Source organism: Brachyhypopomus gauderio, chromosome 6 (assembly GCF_052324685.1).
Source record: "Brachyhypopomus gauderio isolate BG-103 chromosome 6, BGAUD_0.2, whole genome shotgun sequence".
Taxonomy (NCBI): domain Eukaryota; kingdom Metazoa; phylum Chordata; class Actinopteri; order Gymnotiformes; family Hypopomidae; genus Brachyhypopomus; species Brachyhypopomus gauderio.
In genome coordinates, this window is record NC_135216.1 from 6,293,608 (window position 1) to 6,318,615 (window position 25,008).

The 25,008-nt window shown below is 44.0% G+C and overlaps 2 protein-coding genes across 3 annotated transcripts in view; both read left to right on the forward strand.

Annotated features, from left to right (window-relative positions):
* Window positions 1-1,838: 1,838 nt before the first annotated feature.
* Window positions 1,839-21,721, forward strand: stard3 (StAR related lipid transfer domain containing 3). 2 transcript variants are annotated; one of them, XM_077008296.1, is made up of 16 exons: window positions 1,839-2,124; window positions 2,420-2,487; window positions 9,538-9,823; window positions 10,247-10,324; window positions 10,534-10,611; window positions 10,769-10,822; window positions 11,529-11,646; window positions 14,320-14,421; window positions 14,517-14,572; window positions 14,679-14,771; window positions 16,924-16,986; window positions 17,243-17,338; window positions 17,448-17,527; window positions 18,323-18,427; window positions 19,152-19,245; window positions 20,047-21,721. In XM_077008296.1, the coding sequence occupies exons 3-16, from the start codon at window positions 9,602-9,604 to the stop codon at window positions 20,152-20,154; spliced, it is 1,347 nt and encodes a 448-aa protein (XP_076864411.1). In that variant the 5' UTR covers window positions 1,839-2,124; window positions 2,420-2,487; window positions 9,538-9,601; the 3' UTR covers window positions 20,155-21,721. The 2 variants fall into 2 exon arrangements, with proteins under 2 accessions (XP_076864411.1, XP_076864412.1); XM_077008297.1 differs by lacking the exon at window positions 2,420-2,487.
* Window positions 21,722-22,666: 945 nt separating this feature from the next.
* The window catches only part of LOC143516191 (melanoregulin), a 6,317-nt gene continuing 3,975 nt past the window's right edge, over window positions 22,667-25,008 (forward strand). The window contains exon 1 of the mRNA XM_077007763.1: window positions 22,667-23,095. Coding sequence (XP_076863878.1) covers window positions 23,001-23,095 — 95 coding nt within the window. The 5' untranslated portion in view covers window positions 22,667-23,000. The remainder of the gene's footprint in view (window positions 23,096-25,008) is intronic.

Genomic DNA, 25,008 nt, shown 5'->3' on the forward strand with positions numbered 1-25,008 from the left:
GTCGTGCTGGAGTTCTGGAGGAAGAGGGGTCAGTTCGTAACTCTGTTTTTCATGTTTCAAACACACACACAGTAGAAGAGAGAAAGCTTTTAAAAGGAGAAATAATATTTAAATGTGTATGTGAACAGAATTATTTCTTTACTGTTAATGTACAGGGAACATTTTCTTGCAATTCAAGGCATTTTTACACTATCAATAATAGGTAATTATAAATAATAATCAGTAGCCTAATAATAATAATTGTCTATGTGATACATTGTAGACTCCAACAAATTTGCACAAGGCATATCTCTTCACTTAATATCGCATGTTCCTTCCATGTGATTAAGACAGATGGGTCCTTCTTGTAGACGGTACACTTGAAGAGAGTGTTCATGCCTGCTGTGTCTTATGACATCGCATTCTGAACCTGCTATAGTCTCACCACTGCAGGAATAGAGCCAGGACTGATGTTGAAATGTAGACCAAGACAGATTCCAGTACCTGAGTAAATTCTGACTGGGGATTCCTGAGGAGGCCTGGCAATTTATTGTGTCTTTTGGCAGTCACCATGCTGTACCATGCAATCACCCAGAGGAAGAAACCTGACAGAGATGGTAAAGTTCTTAAAAAATACCACTATTACTTTTCAAGTTTAAATTAAACCCACCCCATTTACACAGCAAATGTTTTCACATATGCTGCCTTTCATACACTTCACCTGTGTAGATACTCAAAATTATCATATGCAATATCTATGGAATTTACAGTACAGTACAGTACACTTTGAATTATGCCTAAAGATGTTTCCTTAACATTTCATTGATAAACGCTAATTAAAACCTTCATTACAATTAAAATAGACAATCATCACAATCTATACAGATTAAAAGCATAGAAACCAATAGCTGCTCAGTTGCTGATGACTTTTTTTGCAGTATATTTCTATTGCCTTTTATGAATACAACACAAGTTAAGAACAGAATAAAATATATCAGGATAACACATGAGCAGATAACATACTGACACAAGAGCAGCGAAGATGAAAAATAAATAAATGCATACATAAATAAATAAAAGAAAGAGAAAATTAAAATCCAAGAATCATATAAACATACATGGTGTGTTATGACATATAAGAGAGCCAAGACTTGATTGCTGATGCCTTTTGAAGTTAACCGTGAACGTGCTTCAGCTGAATTGAATCTAGAGGTGACTAACTTTGATCACTGAACTCTTAATCGGTTGTTATGGAACCAATGACTCTGGGTATGTCAGGTTGAGTTAGTTCAGCTCAGTTCAAAGCTTGTTAAATACGTTTTCTAGATTATCTCTGATGCATCTCTCTACAGTTTTTTTAAGGCTACTGACTTCCCTACTGACTTTTTGTGAAAATGACAAAAATGTTTACACATTGCAGTAAATTGTCCTTTAGTTTGAGGTTACCCGTTATTAGCTACAGGTAGAGTGACAATAGAAGTTCTCAGCTTCCATAAATTAGTCACCATGACACTGAAAACAGCCAATATCTGCAGAATCATCAACTACACAAGAGAGCACGAAAAAGACAAAATATTTATATGGCAACGATCCCGTTTTACACGTCCACATTATTTCTGTGTGTAGAAAACGTTTTCACATATGCACAAACTATTTCAGCTGCAAAACCTTTTCCAAAACTTGTTTCAAGGTCACACATTCAGATAACTTTTCACATGCACATAAATTGTGATATACAACAGCCGGCTATGAAGTTATCTGAACACCATTTCACAAGTTCAAAACATCAATCACCCTTATTTGATTCCCCAAAGACTGGGGGTGGGGACCCTGGACCAGGAGCTGCTGAAAACACGTTCTCCCTACAAACTCTCGCGACATTATTAGCCGGACTTCCCAAATACTATGTGAAACGTTTAGAAAGAGTTATTTTATATAGGAGGGGGCTTAATTTGTATGACATTTTAAACGATCGTACATGCTGCGGTAGTATTAGTTAAGTGCTGTGTGTTTAAAATGACCATGGGTGTTGACTGCTTGTACTATAGAAGCTTGTAAGACGCTAGGCTAGCGGAAGCGGATCACGGAACCAGCGGGTGGACTCTGTGTGTAGGAGAAAACCATGGCATGATTTGGCTGGTTTAGGTGAGTGATCTGAATGATATTTTAAACACATTTAAACAGCTCTAGAGTATATTAAAGAATTATAGCGGGGGGGGTGTCAACAAAGCTACTGACCAGCAGTGTCAAAATAGCTGTTTACATAACTAAGATAGCTGTTGTGTGTTAACAAAATGCATTTGGCCGTCTTCCAGATGTATATTAATGTAGACTGCTTATATAAGTTTAAGTTCTTCAAATATAATATAATAAATGACCAATCTGTAATTATTTGCGAAAGGTTTAAGCGTTTGTGGTGTTTATGTCACTCGTACCCAAGGACTGCGTTACTGAAGCGCATCTTACAGCCGAGTGTTGATGAGAGCCAGCGCAGGACCAGACCTCTGGGTGAATACGCCTCTTCTCGTGTTTGGGCTTATTATTTTATAAAGTAGTGTATGCTGTCGTGTGTGGTAATTAATAACTGTGTTTTGGATATGCCATCTGTTGTTGTTTATTGTCTCCATTTAGAGTAAGTTCGGTGTGTTGATTTAACCTCGAAGACTGCATCTCTTGAAGCGCTCGTTATACAATGTCCAAATTATATTAACATCTTGCCTGGTTGTTATTTGAGCTTATTTCGTATTGGACCTGAATGGATTATTCAGACTTGGTCGGTTGGGCTCATTGGACTTTGGACTAATGGGAATCCCGTATTAACAGTTCCGTACCTGCTCAAATGAGTTAAATCAAGCACGTGTGTTTTAGTTTAACGTGCTTTATTCATTCTGATCTTGGCTACCTCTTTCATTTTAACATGATTTTGATCGTCATTGGATAGAACCTTTACTGCTTTCTTTAGAGTAATCGCCGTAGAGGAATCGCACATGAACGCTTGAACCGGGCCTTTACATGTACTCGGTTCCTAGAATGAACTCAAGATGTGAACACGTTTAGCGCAGAAGTCTTGGTTCCGGTACAGCTACGGTCGGTGTTCTTTCAGTAGATGGTTAGTGTGTGTTCACCGTCATCAGTCAGGTCATCAGACAGCTGGAGACCACACTGACGTGGTGAAACGGCCCCGGATTCCCCCTGTCCCATAGAGAGTACTGTACCATATCTAGGGAAGTCTGATGTTTTGGAAATTCCAGACCAGTTTATGAATGAGTGTCCCAAGCTGTATTATTATGGCCGGTATTATTAATGTATATGTTAGAACAACTAGAAGACCGAGCTACTGCACTATGTGTCACGTGCCTGAACACTGTAAATGCCCAAAAGAATGAAATAATCATGATGAGACCTGCTCATGGCCCTATAGTGTCTCAAGAGTGTATATATGCTTAATCTTCTGTCGTATTATTGGCACTGTACTTGGGTTTTTAAATTCCACTGTGTGTTCTGTTTTATTACTAAGGATAGGTTACATTGCATTTCATTATACTGTACACTGGGGACGTTTAATGGGAATTTCTATAGCCATCGTGTTGTCAGTAAGCTTTGACTGTAGGACATACAGTTGTGATCAAATTTATTCAACCCCCAATGCTGCGAAGGGTTTTATGGAATTCAGTGCACATTTGTAATTGTGTTCATAATGAAATCTTACAAGGACTTGTTAAAGAACTAAATACAACTAAGATAGCATCAATTTTTTTTGTCATAAAGTATTAAATGGCCTTTTTGTGATTTCTTCATTGACACAATTATTCAACCCCTTTACGACTACCACTCCTAAGAACAGAGGTTCATTCCAGTGTTTTCCATCAGGTATTGAAAACATCTGTGGATGTCAACGAGCAGCAATCAAGCATGATAAGCACCAATTAGGCAGATTTAAAAGGACTGTGATACTCAGCTCCTTCTAGACATCTACTGGTGTGTTTCCAAGCATGGTGAAGGCAAGAGAATGGTCCCAGAAGACAAGAGAAGAGGTTATTGCTCTTCACAAGAATGGCAATGGATATAAAAAGATTGCGAAGTTGTTAAATATTCCAAGAGACACTATCGGAAGTATCATTCGCAAGTTCAAGTTAAAGGGCACAGTGGAAACGTTACCTGGTCGTGGCAGAAAGAAGATCCTGACCGCGACTGCTGTGCGCTACCTGAAGCGTAATGTGGAGAAAAATCCCCGCGTGACTGCTAAGGAACTGAAAAAAGACCTGTCAGATGTGGGCACTGAAGTTTCAGCTCAGACAATAAGGCGCGCACTGCATAACGAAGACCTCCATGCCAGAACGCCCAGACGCACCCCCTTGCTGACTCCAAAGAACAAGAAAAGTCGACTGCAGTATGCCAAAAGTCATGTGGACAAGCCACAAAGGTTTTGGAACAGTGTACTGTGGTCAGATGAAACTAAATTAGAACTGTTTGGGACAATGGACCAGCGCTATGTTTGGAGAAGGAAGAACCAGGCTTATGAACAAAAGAACACCTTGCCTACTGTGAAGCATGGCGGGGGGTGAATTATGCTTTGGGGCTGTTTTGCTTCTAATGGTACAGGAAAGCTTCAACGTGTGCAGGGTACCATGAATTCCCTTCAGTACCAGGAGATCTTGGAGGAAAATGTGATGGAGTCAGTCACAAACCTGCGGCTTGGGAGACGTTGGACCTTCCAACAGGACAATGATCCGAAGCACACATCCAAGTCCACTAGAGCATGGTTGAACATGAAAGGCTGGAACATTCTAGAATGGCCATCGCAATCACCAGACTTAAATCCAATTGAGAACCTCTGGTGGGACCTAAAGAAGGCAGTTGCAGTGCGCAAGCCTAAGAAGGTGACTGAACTGGAGGCTTTTGCCCATGAAGAATGGGCTAAGATACCCATAGGTCGCTGCAAGACACTTGTGTCAAGCTATGCTTCACGCTTGAAAGCTGTCATAACTGGAAAAGGATGTTGTACTAAGTACTAAAAAATAATGTCACTAGGGGGTTGAATAAAACTGATAATGATGTGAGCACAGTAAAGACATTTGTGGTTATTCCATCATAAATATTATGTTATGTTTGTCTAATTTATAAGTGCCTCTTTGATATAATTGTAAATAAGATGACTGAAATGATCAAAATCAATGTCAAACTGGCCAAAACACTTTATTTCAGTGGGGGTTGAATAAATTTGATCACAACTGTATAACCCAGCCAACACCTTCCACTTCTCTTACAGCCTACAAATTGCATACTTATGCCCATACCCCTAACCCTAACCATACCCTACCCAACAGAATACACGTACCCTTAACCCAGCCATACCCTACCCAACAGAATACATGTACCCTTAACCCAGCCATACCCTACCCAACAGAATACACGTACCCCTAACCCCAGCCATACCCTACCCAACAGAATACACGTACCCCTAACCCCAGCCATACCCTACCCAACAGAATACACGTACCCCTAACCCCAGCCATACCCTACCCAACAGAATACACGTCCCTCTAACCCCAGTCATACCCTACCCAACAGAATACACGTACCCCTAACCCCAGCCATACCCTACCCAACAGAATACACGTACCCCTAACCCCAGCCATACCCAACCCAACAGAATACACAAACCCTTAACCCCAGCCATACCCTACCCAACAGAATACACGTACCCCTAACGCCAGCCATGCCCTACCCAACAGACTACACGTACCCCTAACGCCAGCCATGCCCTACCCAACAGAATACACGTACCCCTAACCCCAGCCATACCCTACCCAACAGATTACACATACCCCTAATGCCAGCCATGCCCTACCCAACAGAATACACGTACCCCTAACCCCAGCCATACCCTACCCAACAGATTACACGTACCCCTAACCCCAACTGTACCCTACCCAACAAAATACACGTACCCCTAACTCCAGTCATGCCCTAAATACAACCTAACTGTACCTCAACCAGACTCTGCATATCCTGCATTAACAGTTTCATACCGTGCTCTAGTGCGTAAATTCAAGCACATCTGTTTTTGTGCACTTCTGTTTAGCGTGCTTTGTTCATTCTTGGCTAGCTCACTCAGCTCAACATGACTTTAGTCGTCCTTCGGTAGAACCTTAACTGCTTCCTTTAGAGTAATCACCGTAGAGGAATCGCACATGACAGGCCCTTGCATGTATTTGGTTCCTAGAATTAACTGAAGATGTGAACTCGTTAAGCGCAGAAGTCTTGGTTAGTGCGTGTTCACTGTCTCATCAGTCAGGTCATCAGACAGCTCGAGACCACACTGACGTGGGGAAACAACCCCGGATTCCCCCTGTCCCATAGAGAGTATTGTACCATATCTGGGGAAGTCTGATGTTTCCCCCATAACCCCAGTCACACCCTAAATACACCCAAACTGTACCTCAGCCAAAGACCAAATATCCTTGAGTCCATCCAAACTCATATCATTCTTCTGACTCTACCGATGTAAATATCTCTTATTTGCATGTTGTACACCCATCCTGTCCTATTTATAGTTCAGCCATTTGTACATACTGATCTAGTCAACGCTATGAAACGCCCAGGCTATATTTTCTGAATTATTTGTTTCTTAGCAACAGGAAGCCGTATCTAACTTGGTCTGAGGAACAGTTCAATTACTTTGAGTTGATTTTAGTGATTTTATTGGTGGCCTGTTCTTCTTCTGAGAGCAGTTGTCATCAGGACCTGTTTGCTGTCTGTCAGCTGACCCCATAAAGGAAGTCGGTAAACTCCAAATGCTGGCAGAACACACTGCCTTTCTCAGCCTCAATACCGCAGGTCTGCTGTGCTTTGATATTGTAGCTATTACATTAGAATCAAACGGGCCACAAAGGAAGGTCGGTCTAGTGAAGAGTGGCTTTAGGACTCCTGGACATGACAGGTGGGGTGGAAGTCTGAAGCCTGGTGCTTGGTGTATGTCACATCTGCCCAAATTTATGTTCTGAAGTATTTATAAAATAAATGTGTATATATATAGTTTGCTGATACTGTGAGGGTTGATGTTTGGTTGGAAATGCATTGTACACAGACACAAACCACGATGGCCGTCTTCCCATAGTATTTTCTCAGAACTTTGCATCAGTATCTTTCGGTTCTTCTAAGAACTGTACAGGCCGTGACTGACGTGTCTGGTTTGGTGCGGCGTGTGTCTTGATTGCCTTTGATGTGGGCGTGTGGCGTGAGGTGCGCGTGTGTTTGGCTGTGATGCACTGAGGTCTCGCCCTGCATCCACAGGCCTTCACAGATGGAGCAGTTTAGCTCTGGCCGAGCTGATTCCTGCCTCCTCCTGCCGTTGTTCATGTTACCGGTTCACCTCCCCCTCACCAGTCTGATCTTCCCCCCCGCCCTCACAGGGCCTCAGCCGTCTGGATCCGGGCTCTCCCGCGCTTGATGTTTCACTCACTGTTGTCTTTTCAGAGTCTCCTGTTTTGGATTGGCTGGTGAGCACTGACATTAGCGATATTAGCTTTAAGGCGCGTTTCTGGTTGGTTTTTCAGTGTGCTGTCGGTATAGCACGCCTGCCACCATACTACTGTTCTGCTAGCTGTGAACACTCACTGGTGGCTTTAAGATTTCCTGTGTTGCTTTACATATGCTGAGGCTTGTGATGTAGTTTAGCAAACGAATCTGTTCTTATTAATAACTGTTTAAGGAGGAACCGGCCCTGTTCTACTGCTGACTGATCCATTAGTCAGTGAATGAATCTGCTCAAAACGAGGCCTAAATTAGACCATGTCTGTAAGGTTTGGTTTATGTTTTTAAATGACACCTTCTGAGATGTGTTGGTGCTTACATGGATATTTAAACCAGATCTTTCTTCTTCTTTTTTTTTTTTTTATTACTTTTTTTGCTCATATTATGTTTATCGTCTGGTATCTGGTGGTTGTTTATACACTCTACACTTAATCTATAATCTGTCTGGCGCTATCACAGGCACTGAGTGCGTGTGTGTGTGTGTGTGTGTGTGTGTGTGTGTGTGTGTGTGTGTGTGTGTGTGTGTGTGTGTGTGTGTGTGTGTGTGTGTGTGTGTGTGTGTGTGTGTGTGTGTGTGCTGGGTTCAGTATCTGTTGCTGAGGACCCATATTTCCCATCTGTGATGAGTAAAAAGTGTCTGTCTGTACCAGAAAATGCAGTAGTTGTATATCTGTGCTCTGGATGTTTGACCGTTCACTGATTTGAGTTCGGAAGCCTCCACTCATGTTGACCAGTTGAGCAGTCCCACCACTGCCGTACGATACCACGTACGACAGTGTTTTGTGCTGTGTTTAAAAAATAAATAAATAACGTGAAATAAACCCCACACTCCTCGTATATTACATCAACCCGAAAGGCCAAGAGGTGTGGACGTGACGAACGCTGGCGTGTGCTGGTTAAGGGTTTGTTTGTTTGTTTGTGCTGAGTTACGTCAGCCTTCATTGGCTTATGGAACAAAGATCACGCTTGAGCTGGTGTGTTCCACGGCAGTGGGGAGCTGGTCATGTGACTGGTGTGAAGGGGGGGGGGTTCCTGGCTCAGGGCCATATCTGCTACAACAAACGTCTCATGGTGAGCGGGGGTGCTCCAAGCCTGAATGACCGGAGGAGTGTCCACTACAGCTCGGACGGGCAGGAACCGGGGTTTCATCGCACCGTCTACCTGACATTTCTGGCCCGTTTAGATGTTGATGGTTCTGTTTCCAAATGTATGTACAAAGTAAGAGGTTTTGTACCAGCTGCCTGCATTTTCGAATTAAGTCAAGCACGCAGGATGAATTAATTAGTGGAGCTAGCTGCAAAGCCGCCTTGTGCGAATCACACACATGACTCCTTCATATGTGTGAGGAGAGGGCCGGGGACTCCCTGGTCCATGCGTGCCAGACAGTACTGCTGCGTGTCAGCTGACAATGTGCTGAAATGAACTTTTGGAGGCATGAATCAGCAAACACTGAAAACTGTGTGTGTAAGAGTTATCCACATGTAATAGTGTGGACAGCAAATGGGCTTAGGGAAATAATAAATGATATCTGAGATATTAAAGCTGCTGTAGCTCTCGCTACCTTCCACTAGACTTTCAGTCCCACGTCCTTTCTCCAAAGCCCCGCCCTCCACTGATGTGCATAGTGCTTAGCCTCCTATACGCTGCCTGCAAATGCAAAGTAATTGGCCGACAGTGAGGACCGCCTGCTTGAAGAGATTGATTCTTATTGGCCGGTCAGTGTAGTAAAGACCATAAGGTCACGGCTTCTGATTAAAGCCCAAAATGGTTAACCTGAGGGCAAAAAAAGTGATGATTTTAGCAATTGCTATCAAGATGTAAATATAAGTCAGCTGAAGTATTCTAAAAACAGAATCGCTTACGGTAGCTTTAAATCTGTGAGAGGTAATGAACGCTCAATGTGTGCTAAGTGATGACTTCAACGAACAAAGTGACCTCAACACGACCTTGTCACCTTACAAACGTCCAGCAAGTTCAGATGTTAACTTGTCTCCTCACGGCCAGCCTGTCTTTGTCCCGCAGTGTCCCGCGGTGTCCCGTCTGCGCTGTCCTGTGTCTTGGCTGAGCCGATCCAGTGGGCGGCGAGATGCCGAGCGGGGTGGAGTACGGGGAGCTGGGCGAGAGCCTCCCGGCCATCTCCTCTCTGAACGCGTCCTACTCCCAGACCTCCCTGTCGGGGCCCTCGCCTCGCTACCTCCCCCTGCCTGCCGGAGAGAGGCGGCGCATCTCGGACGTGCGACGGACCTTCTGCCTGTTCGTCACCTTCGACCTGCTGTTTGTTTCCCTGCTCTGGATCATCGAGTTAAACGTGAGTTTGAACCGTGCGTGCCACCGGCTTCATTCCTACAGCCTTGTTGTTGGTGTTGCTGATGAAAGTGCATTCCAGGTTCACACAAACTGAAAGCATGTGTGTGTGTGTGTGTGTGTGTGTGTGTGTGTGTGTGTGTGTGTGTGTGTGTGTGTGTGTGTGTGTGTGTGTGTGTGTGTGGGTCAGGGAGTTATTACACCGCAGACATTTGAACAATATCATATGACAAAACACAGGTTTTGTCAGGCTAATTTGGTTCAGCTGGGGTTTTGGTTTCGTTATGATGTTTCGGGCTGTTTGCACTTGAGCTGCTCAGGGGAGCAGAGTGTGTGTGGGGGGGGGGGTTTTGGCGTGACTCGGTGAACAGGAAATGTTCAACAAAACATGTCTCATCCTCAGGACCTTCTGTTTCTGCTTTCACAGATAAACAAGAGTATCTGGCTGAATCTGGAGAAGGAGGTTATTCGATATGATTTCAAGTCCTCATTTTTCGACATCTTTGTAAGTCGAGTTGTTTAGCTTTTTTTTTTTTTTTTTGGCTATACAGGTTATACTCCACTTATTGAACAGAATGTGCTAAACCTCGTCTCATTCTCATGCTCTATTTCCACCTTGTGTGTGTGTGTGTGTGTGTGTGTGTGTGTGTGTGTGTGTGTGTGTGTGTGTGTGTGTGTGTGTGTGTGTGTGTGTGTGTGTGTGTGTGTGTTTAGCTCTTAGCTGCCTTCAGGTTTCTGTGTTTGCAGATTGCTTATGCTGCCTGTAAGCTGAGACACTGGTGGGTTATTGCGGTAAGAGACGAAGCTCTAGCCGTGAACGTACATACACACACCAGAACCCTCCCGTCTCTACCGGCCCAGCGCTGGGCTCATCCTCTGTGCCCAGTGTTGACTGTGTCACTGCGCGTGCGTGTGGCCATGCTTGTTTCATGATCTCTCCCTCCACTAGATCACCACCCTGGTGACCAGCGCCTTCCTTATCGTCAAAGTCATCATCTCAGATGTGAGTGTGACCTCTGTGCTTGTGCTGCATACTAATTAGATGTGTCAATTCCAGGTTCATAGATTAAAAGTCCTCACCAGGATTTTGCTCAAGCTTGCTAGATTTTCTAATTAGCAATCCAGGTAAAATTAGTGGAATCAACACAATCCAGGAAGCCTGAGCAAAATCCTGGTGAGGACTTTTAATCTCTGAACCTGGAATTGACACCTCTAGTACTAATGTCACATGACTGAAATATTTCTGAAGTATCCAGATCTAACCCTACAGTAGATTGTTGGTTTTGTTTCAAATGTAGTTTAAATGGTCTCTTCTAAAACTAACATGCAACATGCAGAGATCATAAGGCAGACCAGGCCTCTGTAATGCAGTCCATACACGGCCTGCATAAAACACTCACTCACTCACTCACTCACTCACTCTCTCTCTCTCTCTCTCTCTCTCTCTCTCTCTCTCTCTCTCTCTCTCTCTCTCTCTCTCTCTCTCTCTCTCTCTCTCTCTCTCTCTCTCTCTCTCTCTCTCTCTCTCTCTCACTCTCTCTCACACACACACACACACACACACACACGCTGCCTGGAGTGCAGCTCTTGCTTTTCAGAAGGAATAAATCCTCACGCGTTTATATGTGTGTTATATGTGTGGTGATGTGCTGGAGACGGTTACGCCCACGTCGTGGCTGATGAGGTGTGTCCGTCTGTTGTCGCTGCAGTTGTTCACGGAGAACGCCTTCGGCTACGTCCTGCCCATCGTCTCCTTCGTGGTGGCTTGGCTGGAGACCTGGTTCCTCGACTTCAAAGTTCTCACACAGGAGGCGGAGGATGCGAGAGGTGAGACATAGACTGTGTGTGTGTGTGTGTGTGTGTGTGTGTGTGTGTGTGTGTGTGTGTGTGTGTGTGTGTGTGATGGGAAAGGGAGGAAATAACAGACGTCTGAGCTTCTTCTCACTATGGCTCTGTAAGCACCGTCGTCCTAAGCCCCATTGCGTGGTCCTGTCCCTTGTTCGTCCACATCTAAACCCAGACTAACCCCCGTCTGCCATGCTTGGTCTCTGCCCAGAAAATAATCCCATCACCTCTTCACTTTGTAAGGGTTAGAGATGGTAACCCAGGAAACCACAGGGACTTGCTCCACCAGGCCCCAGAAGAAGCAGAAGTCTGAAGTCCGAATGAACAGCCTGAAACCCGGTTCCTCCAGGGTTCCTTACAGCACGGACGACCGCTTAATCTAACAGACTCAACGACTACCTCTAACCCTGGGTGTCACTAACAGAGGACTATCACTAATTCAGAGGACTGAATTAAATTACTGACACCTCGAGTAGATGTTCTCATCTACTCCACATGTTTTGAACCAAACTGAGTCTAAAGAAGATGACCTCCATAGTCCCTAAACAGTCTTGGTCACATCTCTACACTGGAGGAACCTCATTCTCTAACCAGCAGCAAAGACATGCTTTTGTTTACGGAACATGAAACCTTTGAGCGAGGAAGCTGAAGGAAGTGGCTCTTCAGGTCATCGTTCACGCCTCCATGTTCTCACACACCCAACAGTGTCTCCTTTACTCATCCAAGATTCTCTGGTGACCAGCAAAGAAGCACAACCCATTAGACTCCTGAATCATGATCCCATTAGACTCCTGAATCATGATCCCATTAGACTCCTGAATCATGAACCCATTAGACTCCTGAATCATGAACCCATTAGACTCCTGAATCACGAACCCATTAGACTCCTGAATCACGAACCCATTCGACTCCTGAATCATGAACCCATTAGACTCCTGAATCATGAACCCATTAGACTCCTGAATCATGAACCCATTAGACTCCTGAATCATGAACCCATTAGACTCCTGAATCATGATCCCATTAGACTCCTGAATCATGAACCCATTAGACTCCTGAATTATGAACCCATTAGACTCCTGAATCATGAACCCATTAGACTCCTGAATCATGAACCAATTAGACTCCTGAATCATGAACCAATTAGACTCCTGAATCACAGGTATAAGGTGATTTGTAAGAAAACATGCTAAAGGATTTATCTGAGTATTGTATTGTAAGGGACTTGAACTACTGAAAAGGCTCTCATTTAATGACATAATTAATATTTTATTTCCGCATTCTCTGAGGATGTGATTTTTTTTTATGTAACAGATAAATCTGTATGTACACAAGGACAAATGTTTTTTTTAACTTATGACAAATTTGACAGCTTACCTTAACACAGAGAACAAAGACCGTGTGTGTGTATGTGTGTGTGTGTGTGTGTATGATTGTATGAACTTCTACTTTATGTAATAAAATCTTGTATTTCCCTATTTGCCGTGTGTGTGTGTGTGGTATTCTTTTCGTTTCATTGTCCTTAAAGTTTTGCAGGAGCATCAACTTGCGTATTTTAGATTATATATTCCAAATGTCTATAAAATGTTTCTGGCTTATTATATATGATATTCATAGTTGTGTGAAAATAAACTGTTGTTTCATGACTACAAAGTGGAAACGTGTTGTATCTTTGACACTGAAGCGTCTGTGTCTGACTGTGTCTGACTGGCTGTGGTTCGGTCGTCTGACTGGCTGTGGTTCGGTCGTCTGACTGGCTGTGGTTCGGTCGTCTGACTGGCTGTGGTTCGGTCGTCTGACTGGCTGTGGTTCGGTCGTCTGACTGGCTGTGGTTCGGTCGTCTGACTGGCTGTGGTTCGGTCGTCTGACTGGCTGTGGTTCGGTCGTCTGACTGGCTGTGGTTCGGTCGTCTGACTGGCTGGTTTTGTTTGTGGCGGACCCTGCGGTACCCTGCTAGCACCTCCCAGTGCTCTCATATCCAAGCTGTGGCGTCTGAAGCTATGACAAACCATTTATGGACTCCTAACTCCTCCCCCTTTGGATGGCCCCACCTCCTCATGTTCTGTTTTTCTTCCCACGGCCTATTATGTCCCATTATGAAACATTCCAAATGCAACGTGGGCCTGATTTTTAATCAAGAGTTCAGCAAAAAAAATGGGCCGATGGTGGGAGTAGAAGCTGGGTGGTGAGGAGCCCTGGGTAGAAGGCCGCGTTCTTCCCCGTGCCGAAGACGACCCACTCGATCCGAGCCCGTGATGACATTTCCGGTGCTGAAGGAGTCCGTGCTGGAGGAACAGAGAGAGCATTGAGTGGTGTAGACCAGCTGGGTCCGTGGGTGTGTGTTCAGAGGACCTGACCGACCCAGCAGCTGTGGGAGACCTGTGGCCCGTTATCTCCTCGTGGAACTGCTCGTCTCTCCACAAGAAACGTCTGTGCTGGGCCTTGGCCAACCGTACGGAAAAGAAAAGACGAACCCGTCCAGAGTCATAAAACAGATTACCCCCACATTCCAGAACCGCCCCAGACTCGTAGCACTCGTAGAGTGAACAACACATTAAACCTTCACAGAACTGTCTCTGGAAGTGATGAAGAGACGGTGGTATTTTTGCTGATTTCTTTGTGCATTTTGGTTTGTGTACATTTTGTTTCTGCCAGCTTACCTGGCTGCAGTGAACTCTGCGTGTGAGAGTGGGCGTCCGGTCTACGCGGGGGCCGTGTCTGATGGGCAGTTCTACTCACCCCCAGAGTCCCTCGCAGGTAAGACCTCAACTTCCTGCCTTACCACCCACACACAGCAGAGACGGGTGGAGACTACAGCTCCGTGTGTGTGTGTGTGTGTGTGTGTGTGGCAGGTTCTGATGATGACCTTGATGAGGAAGGACTTGGCAGAAAAGCGGTAACTGCTCAGGTACTGTTAGTGCTGGTCTTTGAGTGCTTCCTCCTGGGTTTGGACAGCCACTCGTCTTTGTTCTATGTCCTCATGTTCTATGTCCTGTCTGTCCTTGGGTCACCAGGACAGGGAGTTTGTGAGACAGGGACGAGACGCCATGTGCGTGGTGGAGCAGATACTTGCACAAGAGGAAAACTGGAAGTTTGAGAAGAATAATGTGAGTGTCTGCATACACTAAATGTATGTGTTTGTATACATATATACACTAATAGTGTGTTGTTATATACAGTAATAATGCCTGTGTACAGTAATTGGGTGAGTGTGTGTGTATACAGTAATGTATCTTTTTTGTACAGTATGTGTGCATTCAGTAATGGTGTGTTCGTATATACAGCAATAATGTGAGTTTTTATATAAAGTAATTATTCATGTGTGCGTGTTTGTGTATACAGTAATAGTGTGTGTGTGTTTGTCTATACCGTAATAGCTTGTTTATTAGTGTGTATACAGTAATGGGGTATGTATACAGTAATTGTGTGTGTGTGTGTGTGTGTGTGTGTGTGTGTGTGTGTGTGTGTGTGCGTGCAGTAATGGTGTGTGTATATACTGTAATGGTGTGTGTGTGTATACAGTAATGCGGTGTGTATGTGTACAGTAATAGGGTGTGTGTGTATACAGTAATGCTGTGTATGTACAGTAATGGTGTGTGTGTCTGTACAGTACTGGTGTGTGTGTGTGTGTGTGTGTGTGTGTGTGTGTGTGTGTGTGTGTGTGTACACAGTAATGGTTAGTGTATACAGTATTGGTGGGTGTGTGTGTGTGTGTTTGTACAGTAATGGGGTGTGTGTATGTGTACAATAATGGTGTGTGTTTCTGTGTGTGTACAGTAATGGTTCGTCTGTACAGTAATGGTTTGTGTAATGGTGTGTGTCTGTGTACAGCAATGGTGTGTCTGTGTGTACAGTAATAGTGTGTGTTTGTCTATACCATAATTGCTTGTTTAATAGTGTGTTTACAGCAGTGGGGAACCGTCAGGGCCCTCTACGCCCTCTCAGAGGGCCTAAAATATTCTTAAAGCATTATATATATATATATAATTATCCAATTTTATTTTATCTACTTACAGTTTGACATTCGACATCTAAACAATTACAAAAATATAAGCAAATAAAATATTCACCCGTGTCTATTCAATCTGTGTTGGAAGGTGAGGGGTTAAGTGGAAGCCTGTGAGCCTGTGTCTCCCCCTATCAGGACTGTGATGCCCGCTGTTCGTTTACAGAGGGCCTGGCAGTTATAATTCAGCGCAATACCAGTTTCAAACGAGAGCAAAATTGACCAATCATATCTTCTCTCTTAGTGGGCGGGCTTAACTGTATGATAATTTCCGCCCGCTGTGGCGACGCTAGCTGTCGTTAGCACCACCGCTAGCTAGTTTCGATTCATCCCTTTGACGTCCTCGTGCGCGTTGTTTACATATTCCGCTTGAACCTTATTTTGTTTGGAAACTTATTTTGCTTAAGACGTTAACTAGTACAGATATTATTGTTTATTGCGTTTTTAAAGCTGTACTGTCGTCTCAGTTTTTCTTTATTGCAGTTTATTAAGAAAGGAAAAAAAAAAATTCGGGGGGGGGGGGGGGGGGGGGGGGTAGCGGGCCCAGGTTTAAAGGTCACGGTTCGCTACTGGTTTACAGTAATGGGGTGTGTGTGTATACAGTAATGGGGTATGTATACAGTAATGGAGTGTGTGTGTGTGTGTGTGTGTGTGTGTACAGTAATGGGGTGTGTGTATGTGTATACAGTAATGGTTTGTGTATACAGTAGTGGGGTGTGTGTGTGTATGCGTATACAGTAATGGTGGGGTGTGTGTGTGTGTGTGTGTGTGTACAGTAAGGGTGTGTGTGTAAAGTAATGGGGTGTTTGGGTGTGTATGTGTAAAGTAATGTGTGCGTGTGTGTGTGTGTGTACATTTATTGAACTGGAGCTCAGTGGCCATCACATCCCTCTTTGAACTGTTGTTTTTTTAATGATCAGAGTCTGTTAAGCGTGTGCATGTATGTGTGTTTGTTCAGTAATAGTGTGTGTGTGTTTGTGTACACTGAAGTAATATGAGTATGTGTACAGTAATAGTACGTCTCTAGAATTCTTTCTTTTGTGGGTGTAAAGACCCACAAAAATCTCCAAACCAAATTAGGAGAATTTGGTCCTCATTCAGCCCTCTACTGTGTGTTCTGGAGGGTGTGTTCTGGGGGAGGCGGTCCTGGGTCCTAGCCCCGCCCACTGTGAAAATGACTCTGGATGTAAATGTCATGGAACGTTTCTGTGAAAGTGTGTTATATAAAATGTGTTTTGTGCTGTCTTTGATAGGATGCTGGTGACTGTGTGTACACATTGGAAATTCCTTTCCATGGAAAGACTTTCATCTTGAAGGTGACGTCCTCCTCTCTCTTCTTTGTATTAGTGTTCATCATTGGCGTGTTTTCAAAACCTGAATTTCCACAAAACTCAGGCCCAGTTTCACATCTACAGAGTGAGGTCAGCCTGTGTGTATGTTTGTGCTTATGCATGCGTGTGTGTGTGTGTGTGTGTGTGTGTGTGTGTGTGTGTGTGTGTGTGTGTGTGTGTGTGTGTGTGTGTGTGTGTGTGTGTGTGTGTGTGTGTGTGTGTGTGTGTGTGTGTGTTGTAGGCGTTAATGCAGTGTGCTGCTGAGCTGGTGTATCAGGAGGTGATCCTGCAGCCAGAGAAGATGGTCCAGTGGAACAGGACGGTGTCCGCCTGCCAGGTGACCACACCCACGCCCCTCCCCTGCCCTTGTAGCTCCGCCCCCTCCATGTCGAACATCCTCACGGGTCTCAATGTCTTTGCCCATCATTCTCTTCTCAATTCTCTAGATTTTACAAAGAGTTGATGACAACACACTTGTGTCGTATGATGTGTCTTCTGGAGCAGCAGGTGGTGTTGTGTCTCCCAGGTAGAAGAAAACACACACACACACACACACACACACACCCAGTATTTGGCTTACAGTCACACTCACTCACTTGTCTCTCTGACATCAAGGGTTCCAGGTTTTACTGACATTTTTCTGACAGAAAAAGAGGAATTCTTCACTGGGCCTTTGTGTCATAGAGGGAAAAGTGTTTGAAAAGCAGAAATAGAAGAGAGTGCATGTGGGTATAAGGAGAAGTCCAAACTTTATTAGGGTGTGTCCTTTTAAAACCTGCTTTTGAACGTTGAAAATGACTGACCAGTTGTGGTGATTCCAGGTCTTAGCTTTCCACAAAGATCTAAGGGGAAAAGGGAAAGAAACAGTGGATGACAGAAAAATAACCGGACCTGTGAGGGAAAGAGCATGATATGTCGACCATAAGGCCCAGAACATTAAGGGTTAAAGGTTTCCAAGGAGAACAGGATCACCTCAGTGGTCTTCTGTCTACTAAATGCTTCATGAGCTCTCCGCTATGAGGAGAAGGGTTGGACTGCAGAAGAAACATCTGAAGCATATTGCCCATGTCTGAACACAGGGCCTCTGCGGTCACGACACAGCACTCTGCTAGAAAAAAAATCACTTCTAGAATGAAAACTCTAGGGGGCGCTGTCTGTTCATAACTCATGTTCTTATTCGCTGACAAAAAAACAAACAAAAGCAATCATCCTGACCAATACATTCTCTCTCATTCTCTGTGTCTCTCTCTGCCTACCTGTCTCTCTCTCTCTCTGTTTCTCCTTCCCCCCCCCCCCCCCACTCCTGACCATTCTTCTTCAGGGATTTTGTTAACGTTCGTCGTGTGGAACGGAGGCGGGACCGCTACATCTCCGCCGGCATGTCGACCAATCACAGTGCCAAACCTACCCACAGTCGCTTTGTGCGGTCAGTCTCTCCCTAGAACTCTCTGCTTTCGGTCCAGTGTGTATCACACTTGTATCGCACAAGGTTCCAGTAACCAATTATTATTATTTTTTGTATTGCTAAATAAACAGGAGAAACTGGTCTTCTTAATGTCCCATGAGGCATCATAAAGTTTTAACCAGAGGAATATACCTCGCCCGCCCCCTACAGGTCAGGACCAGCACAGTTGTTAGAGATGTTGGTCAGCTGATCCCGGGTCACCTGTATACAGTACTAGCTATCTTTACATGCTCGTTAGACAGACTGAGGCTGTTAAACCCAACGGTTCAATAACAAGAACACACCATATTTGTGCTATAATCAAATCCTCACATTTTCCATATGAAGTACATATATTTATATACAGTATCGCTGTAACTTAAAAACATCACTTCTAAAATGATGCTCAGTTATCAATAACTATCTGTTTGAATACCATTGTCCTTACAGCTTATAAGAGAGCAGTAAAGGGCCAAATTCAGTTAACATGTCCTTTGTTTTAGATGCATTTAATGGCAAAAACTGGTCACACACGTTGGTCACACCGACACACAAATCCACACCCATCATAGACCCTCACTTTCAGACTTCCACATTGGCAGCATTGCCAGCTTTAGTGCATTCAACATCATCCCCTCTCTCTGTCTCTGTCTCTGTCTGTCTCTCTCTCTCTCTCTCTCTCCCCCTCTCTCTCTCCCTCTCTCAGTGGAGAGAACGGTCCAGGAGGGTTTGTGGTCCTGAAGTCCAGCAGTAATCCTTCACTCTGCACCTTCATCTGGGTGCTCAACACAGACCTCAAGGTTAGTCTTCATACCTGTGTGCTGTTAGATTAAACCAGAGTTTAGTCTTCATACCTGTGTGCTGTTAGATTAAACCAGAGGTTAGTCTGCATACCTGTGTGCTGTTAAATTAAACTCAAGGTTAGTTTTCATACCTGTGTGCTGTTAGATTAAACTCAAGGTTAGTTTTCATACCTGTGTGCTGTTAGATTAAAGTCAAGGTTAGTCTTCATACCTGTGTGCTGTTAAATTACTTGTAATTGAACGATAGAACTGAAAAGCTAAGAACTGTATTAGCAGCCAGTTACTTGATTTATAAATATTTTTGAGCAATACTAAAATCCAAAAACATTTATATTTGTCTCAGTAACATGCGAGCTGCACTCGCCTCCTTTAAGGTACGTGGTGTATTAAAGCAGACGCCATGTGTTATGCTGATTTTGGCATGGCAAACAACTTTAGACACAACACAACTCGTCGGTTATGTCACAACACCAGTATAATAAAGTACACCAGAACTCAATAAATAATTATTATTAACTTACAATTCACAATAAACGATTCTTCTACCAGACAGAGTGGCCTGGTAACAAGTTTTTGTTGATAAGCAACACAATGTCAGAACTTTATCTTAATGATTGCTTTATAAAGGGCTGGAAGTATGCGATTTGTAATCTTTTTTTTCCTTCTGTAAATGCTACTATTGCTGGGATGGAGAGAATGGTGAAGCATTAGAAATCTCTCTCTACCTCCTTCCCTCTCTCTCCCTCTCCCTCCCTCTTTCTCTCTCCCTCATCTCTGTTCATTCTTTCTCCGCCCCAGGGTCGTCTCCCTCGGTACCTCATCCATCAGTCCCTGGCAGCTACCATGTTTGAGTTCATGTCTCACCTTCGACAGCGCGTGCTCGAGGTCCGCGCCTCTATCCGATAACCAAGGAGCCACCGAGCTGTTTGCTCCGCCCACCAGCTGTCCGTCACTCTGCCTCTCTGCTCCGCCACACCCCCCGCCCTCCCCCAAACACCCTGCAGTGTTTTCCCGTTGCCATGTGGAGATTCACTGCCTCACCGGAAGGAGGCGTTCAACGTGGACGTCGGTGGTCGTGAAGCTGAATCGGGATGCTGGAGGTCTCCAGGGTCTTCTGGTTTTCAGTTTATAAACCACCCGTGGATGCTGCTTCACACAAACATCTGAGCCTCTTTTCTCCTGTCAGCCTAACTACACACACACACACACACACACACAACTATTAATCACAGTCAGATTCCTCTGTAAAATAGCTCCCACCGTCTGACTGTGCCCTGGGACACAGTTCTTTTTGTCTGCGTGCTAAAGCACTTTCGATTAGAGTCATGGGAGTCAGAGGAACAGAATGTCGTCTTTTCGTTGGGATTTCTAGACGTGGGTAGTTTTCTGCGTGGGGATGAAGGCCGGCCCCCTTTGTGACCTCAGAGACAGAGAAGGTTTTGCACAACAGCAGTCAGGCTGGACTCCACACCTGCACCACCAGTACCACCAGTGCCTTACCTCCCAGAGCCCACACTCGCTGGGCCTGGAGGAGTCATTCCATTCCCTGTCAGATGTAGCGAGCCGAGATGATTTCTGTCTTTCTTTGGGTTTTTCTTCATCAACATCATCTTCCGTTGACCAATGTACTTAATGTTTCACAGTATGGCTGACGGATGATTCAACTTGACCGTGTTGATAACTTGAAATGATAGCGCAGCCTTCATGGTGGCGCTCTCCCTAGATCTGAGCAGGTCCTGCTGAACCCCAGACACAGTTCAGCAGAGATCGTCCCGCCACACTGTGTTTGTGCGTGTTATCAATAGCACCGTTATTAATGGCACAATAGGAAATATGACATTATTGATGCCATTGATATTCGCCCCACGCAGCAGAGTGATGGTGACTTTAATTTTTGACTTTAATACATTTTTAAGGTCATAGAATCTTTGGAACGATATTGTGGCCAGTGTACTTAATTTGAACAGTTCATGTTGGAAGAATGTCCTGAATGAAATTTATTAAGTGTAGCTTATAGTATAATAGTTAAATAAACTCCATAACACTAAGAAATTGAGTATTCTAAACTATGATTCTAAATCATAGTTGTGATCAAGGATCATGGCTTTAATCAGATCGGACTTTAAATTGGGCAGTGACAAACCATCCTGGTGTCTGGTCTGAATAATATTTTTATGATGTTTCAGCCTTTGATTCTGATGTCAAGGATTCACAAATGTATGTGGATTTCCCTCCCTTTTTATGCCTTTCTTTATACATCTTTTTTCCTGCTTTTGTTGAAACTAAACTATTCCCATGTCATTTTTTTATTTAAATATATTTTTGGTTTTACTGTGACGTACGCTTAAGAAGTGCATGAGATGAAACCAGATACTGAACAATGTGAATATCTGCAATTGCCATTTTTATTTTTAACAAATGAATGCTTGTACTCGGTCGTATTACTAATAAAGTTAACACCTTCTCCAGTGAACTCCTATGATGTGCTTTAAAGGGGCGTGTACATATGGCTGCGGTGCGTTGCCGTGGGAGCAGGAGAGCGGTTCTGTTACCCTCGGGTCTGTTCCCGTCGGTCCTCGGCCTGTCGTGCCCTCACTCTGCGGTCATGAGCCTCCGTCAGCAGACAGCGTGGGGCGCGTGATCAGCGCAGTGAGACCCAGCCCCACCCGCCGACCGCATCAGCACCACCACCTCCTACGTCAGCCCTCTTGTGTCCAACACCAGACCATGGTCTCATAATCTCCTGAAATATGAACACTAATCAGGGTTGCCTTCCTGTGCTGTTGACAAACGCTGATGCTAATATATTAAAATCGTGAGATCAAGAGAAGAAAACATCTGTGAGGAATAATGATTGAACATGGTCAGAGTGGACTTAGACTCGCACTGTGTGTGACACTACAGATGTTTTTCATCATATTAAAACCATACATTTGTTAATATCAAGATTCTAGGAAGTTTGAATGCAATTTGAAAAGCATATTGGATTTAGAATAGAATAACTTATTTTTTCAAACTTAATTGTTGTTTAGTGTTAAATTATATTACAATATATTGTCATATTCAAATTCATTTTATTTGTCTATGCATTTTTAATATTAATTTGGGGTATTTAATAGAAAACCAACCACGAAGATCCACTCCAAGTACGAGTAATAACTACAGAAACAATCTGACATAGAAAGAATCCTCATTTATACCTATTACTTAATAAATATACATTTTTGCAGCCTTAATAAATGTTAATTGCTCAATTTGGTATACATCCCACACAATTTGGATCCTTGTTGTTGTGGTCAGTGGGGATCTGGGTTCATACATGTACAACACTCCTTTAACTCTGTAAATCACAGAGCTCACTCTGCTTTGGCCTTTACTGAGATTCTAGGAGGACTGTGGTTGGTGTGGTTGTGTTTCAGTGGCCTTAGGGGTTAGAGGAGATTGTTCAGTCCACATGACTATACTGTGACTCTTTTTGAGGCGTATGTTCAAGAGGGGCATTCACTGTTTATTTTAGGTCTTCTACGCGATCCAGTCCCAAATTAGCATCACCAACCCTGACTCCTCATTCTGGAACATTCAGATTGGACTGCAGACCCTCAGACACTAATTTCAGGTACCTGAAGTGACCCAAGACCAGGACCACAGCCCGGGGAAGGCCCATCAGGTGCAACCTGCTAGAAGTGGCGGGGGGGGCCCTACCTCTCCGGGACTCTTTGACTTGCTTCCGCCGTGGTTCTCCTTCGGTGAGGATGGGTTCGTCCTTCAGGAGGGCCTGCATGAGATTTTGGTGCTGCTGCTGTTCCTTTGATGATGAGGAGGAAGAGGAGAAGAGGCCAATATTCAGGTATCCATCACAGACACACTTACAGAGAAGGGCTCTTACTCAGGAGTTGGAGATTCATACAGATGGAGATTGTTCTTCCAGAGTGATTACGTCCACACGTAGTTTTCTCATTGCCACTACTGTGGATCTACCCAGAGTTCCTAGCCTGAGCCTTGAGCCCTGAGTCAGTGTTTTTCTGCCATCATACTTGAGAAAGATTTGAGCATTGTGGTAGATTGTAAATGTGAATGAGGTAGTTGTTGGGTTACCTGTTGATCTGTGTGATTTTCAATTCAATTTCTTACTGTAAAATTCACCTGTACATTTCAGTCTCACAATCTTATATTCGTAATTACGTTATATTTAATAAAGCACACACAAGCTGAAACATAGAGACATTATCTCTCTGTCTCACACTCATCCAAATACACAACAGCAGTGGTATAGTGTTATATAGTGCACAGGGGCTACAATCTTTGTTATTTTTCAGTATATTTCAATTAAACATTTTTGAATGAAACTGCAGCATGAGCATGGTTTGAGTTTGCTTACGCTATGTGCTTTACCACCACCAGAGGGTGCTAATAATCAAGAACAAACGAATTCTGAATTGCGTTGTAATGTTCCAGGAAACGCACATATGGAACGTTTATAGGTGTTTTTGATATTGTTTTCTCTGCTACTTATGCAACCATGATGCCATGATAACCATACATTACAGAAGGACTGGGCATCATGTGGTGCCTGTGTAGTGTTCAATATATCAGCCGCACGTTAACAAGCCCTCAGGTCAAACGTTTCGGTTCACTGACCTCAGACCACAAGACACTCTGTGCTCTGGGTAATGTTTTGTTGAATATTTTTGGCAAAGATGTGCCATGCATAAAGGCCCTTTTTGTCAAATGTCTTGGAGACTCTAAATTTAAGAATAAAATGTTCACTCATAGTCATCAGTGCCCTCATAGCATTTTCTGTATGAAGAGCCCTTGATCTCTGGTAAGTCTGTTTGAGTCAGCAGGATCAGTGTTCCTGTGGTGATGGTGAGTTTTGATGAAGTTTGTCAAGATCACCTATTTGATTAATTTTGACCTCCAACTCCCATCATGCCCCAGGCCCACTCCACCTTGGCTATGTAGTGTCTTGGTACCAGTACATTCCTGTGCCCTTCCACACTACAGCCATGTAATGATGCTGTAGTGATGCTGTAGTGATTCTGTAGTGATTCTGTAGTGAGGGTATAGTGATGCTGTAGTGAGGGTATAGTGATGCTGTAGTGATTCTGTAGTGAGGGTATAGTGATGCTGTAGTGAGGGTTATAGTGATGGTATAGTGATGCTGTAGTGATTCTGTAGTGAGGGTATAGTGATGCTGTAGTGAGGGTATAGTGATGCTGTAGTGATGCTGTAGTGATTCTGTAGTGAGGGTATAGTGATGCTGTAGTGAGGGTATAGTGATGGTATAGTGAGAGTATAGTGATGGTGTAGTGACGCTGTAGTGAGGGTATAGTGATGCTGTAGTGAGGGTATAGTGATTCTGTTGTGATGCTGTAGCGATTTTGTAGTGAGGGTATAGTGATGCTGTAGTGAGGGTATAGTGATGCTGTAGTGATGGTATAGTGAGGGCATAGTGATGCTGTAGTGAGGGTATAGTGATGCTGTAGTGAGGGTATAGTGAGGGTATAGTGATGCTGTAGTGAGGGTATAGTGATGGTGTAGTGATGGTGTAGTGATGCTGTAGTGAGGGTATAGTGATGGTGTAGTGAGGGTGTAGTAATGCTGTAGTGAGGGTATAGTGATGCTGTAGTGATTCTGTAGTGAGGGTATAGTGATGCTGTAGTGAGGTATAGTGAGGATATAGTGATGCTGTAGTGATGCTGTAGTGAGGGTATAGTGATGCTGTAGTGAGGGTATAGTGATGCTGTAGTGAGGTATAGT

Coding starts and splice junctions, on each gene's coding strand:
- stard3 (XM_077008296.1), top strand. CDS start 9,602: ATGCCGAGCGGGGTGGAGTACGGGGAGCTGGGCGAGAGCCTCCCGGCC. Junction 9,824..10,246: donor TCTGGATCATCGAGTTAAAC/GTGAGTTTGAAC, acceptor CTGCTTTCACAG/ATAAACAAGAGTATCTGGCT. Junction 14,772..16,923: donor GGAAGTTTGAGAAGAATAAT/GTGAGTGTCTGC, acceptor TGTCTTTGATAG/GATGCTGGTGACTGTGTGTA.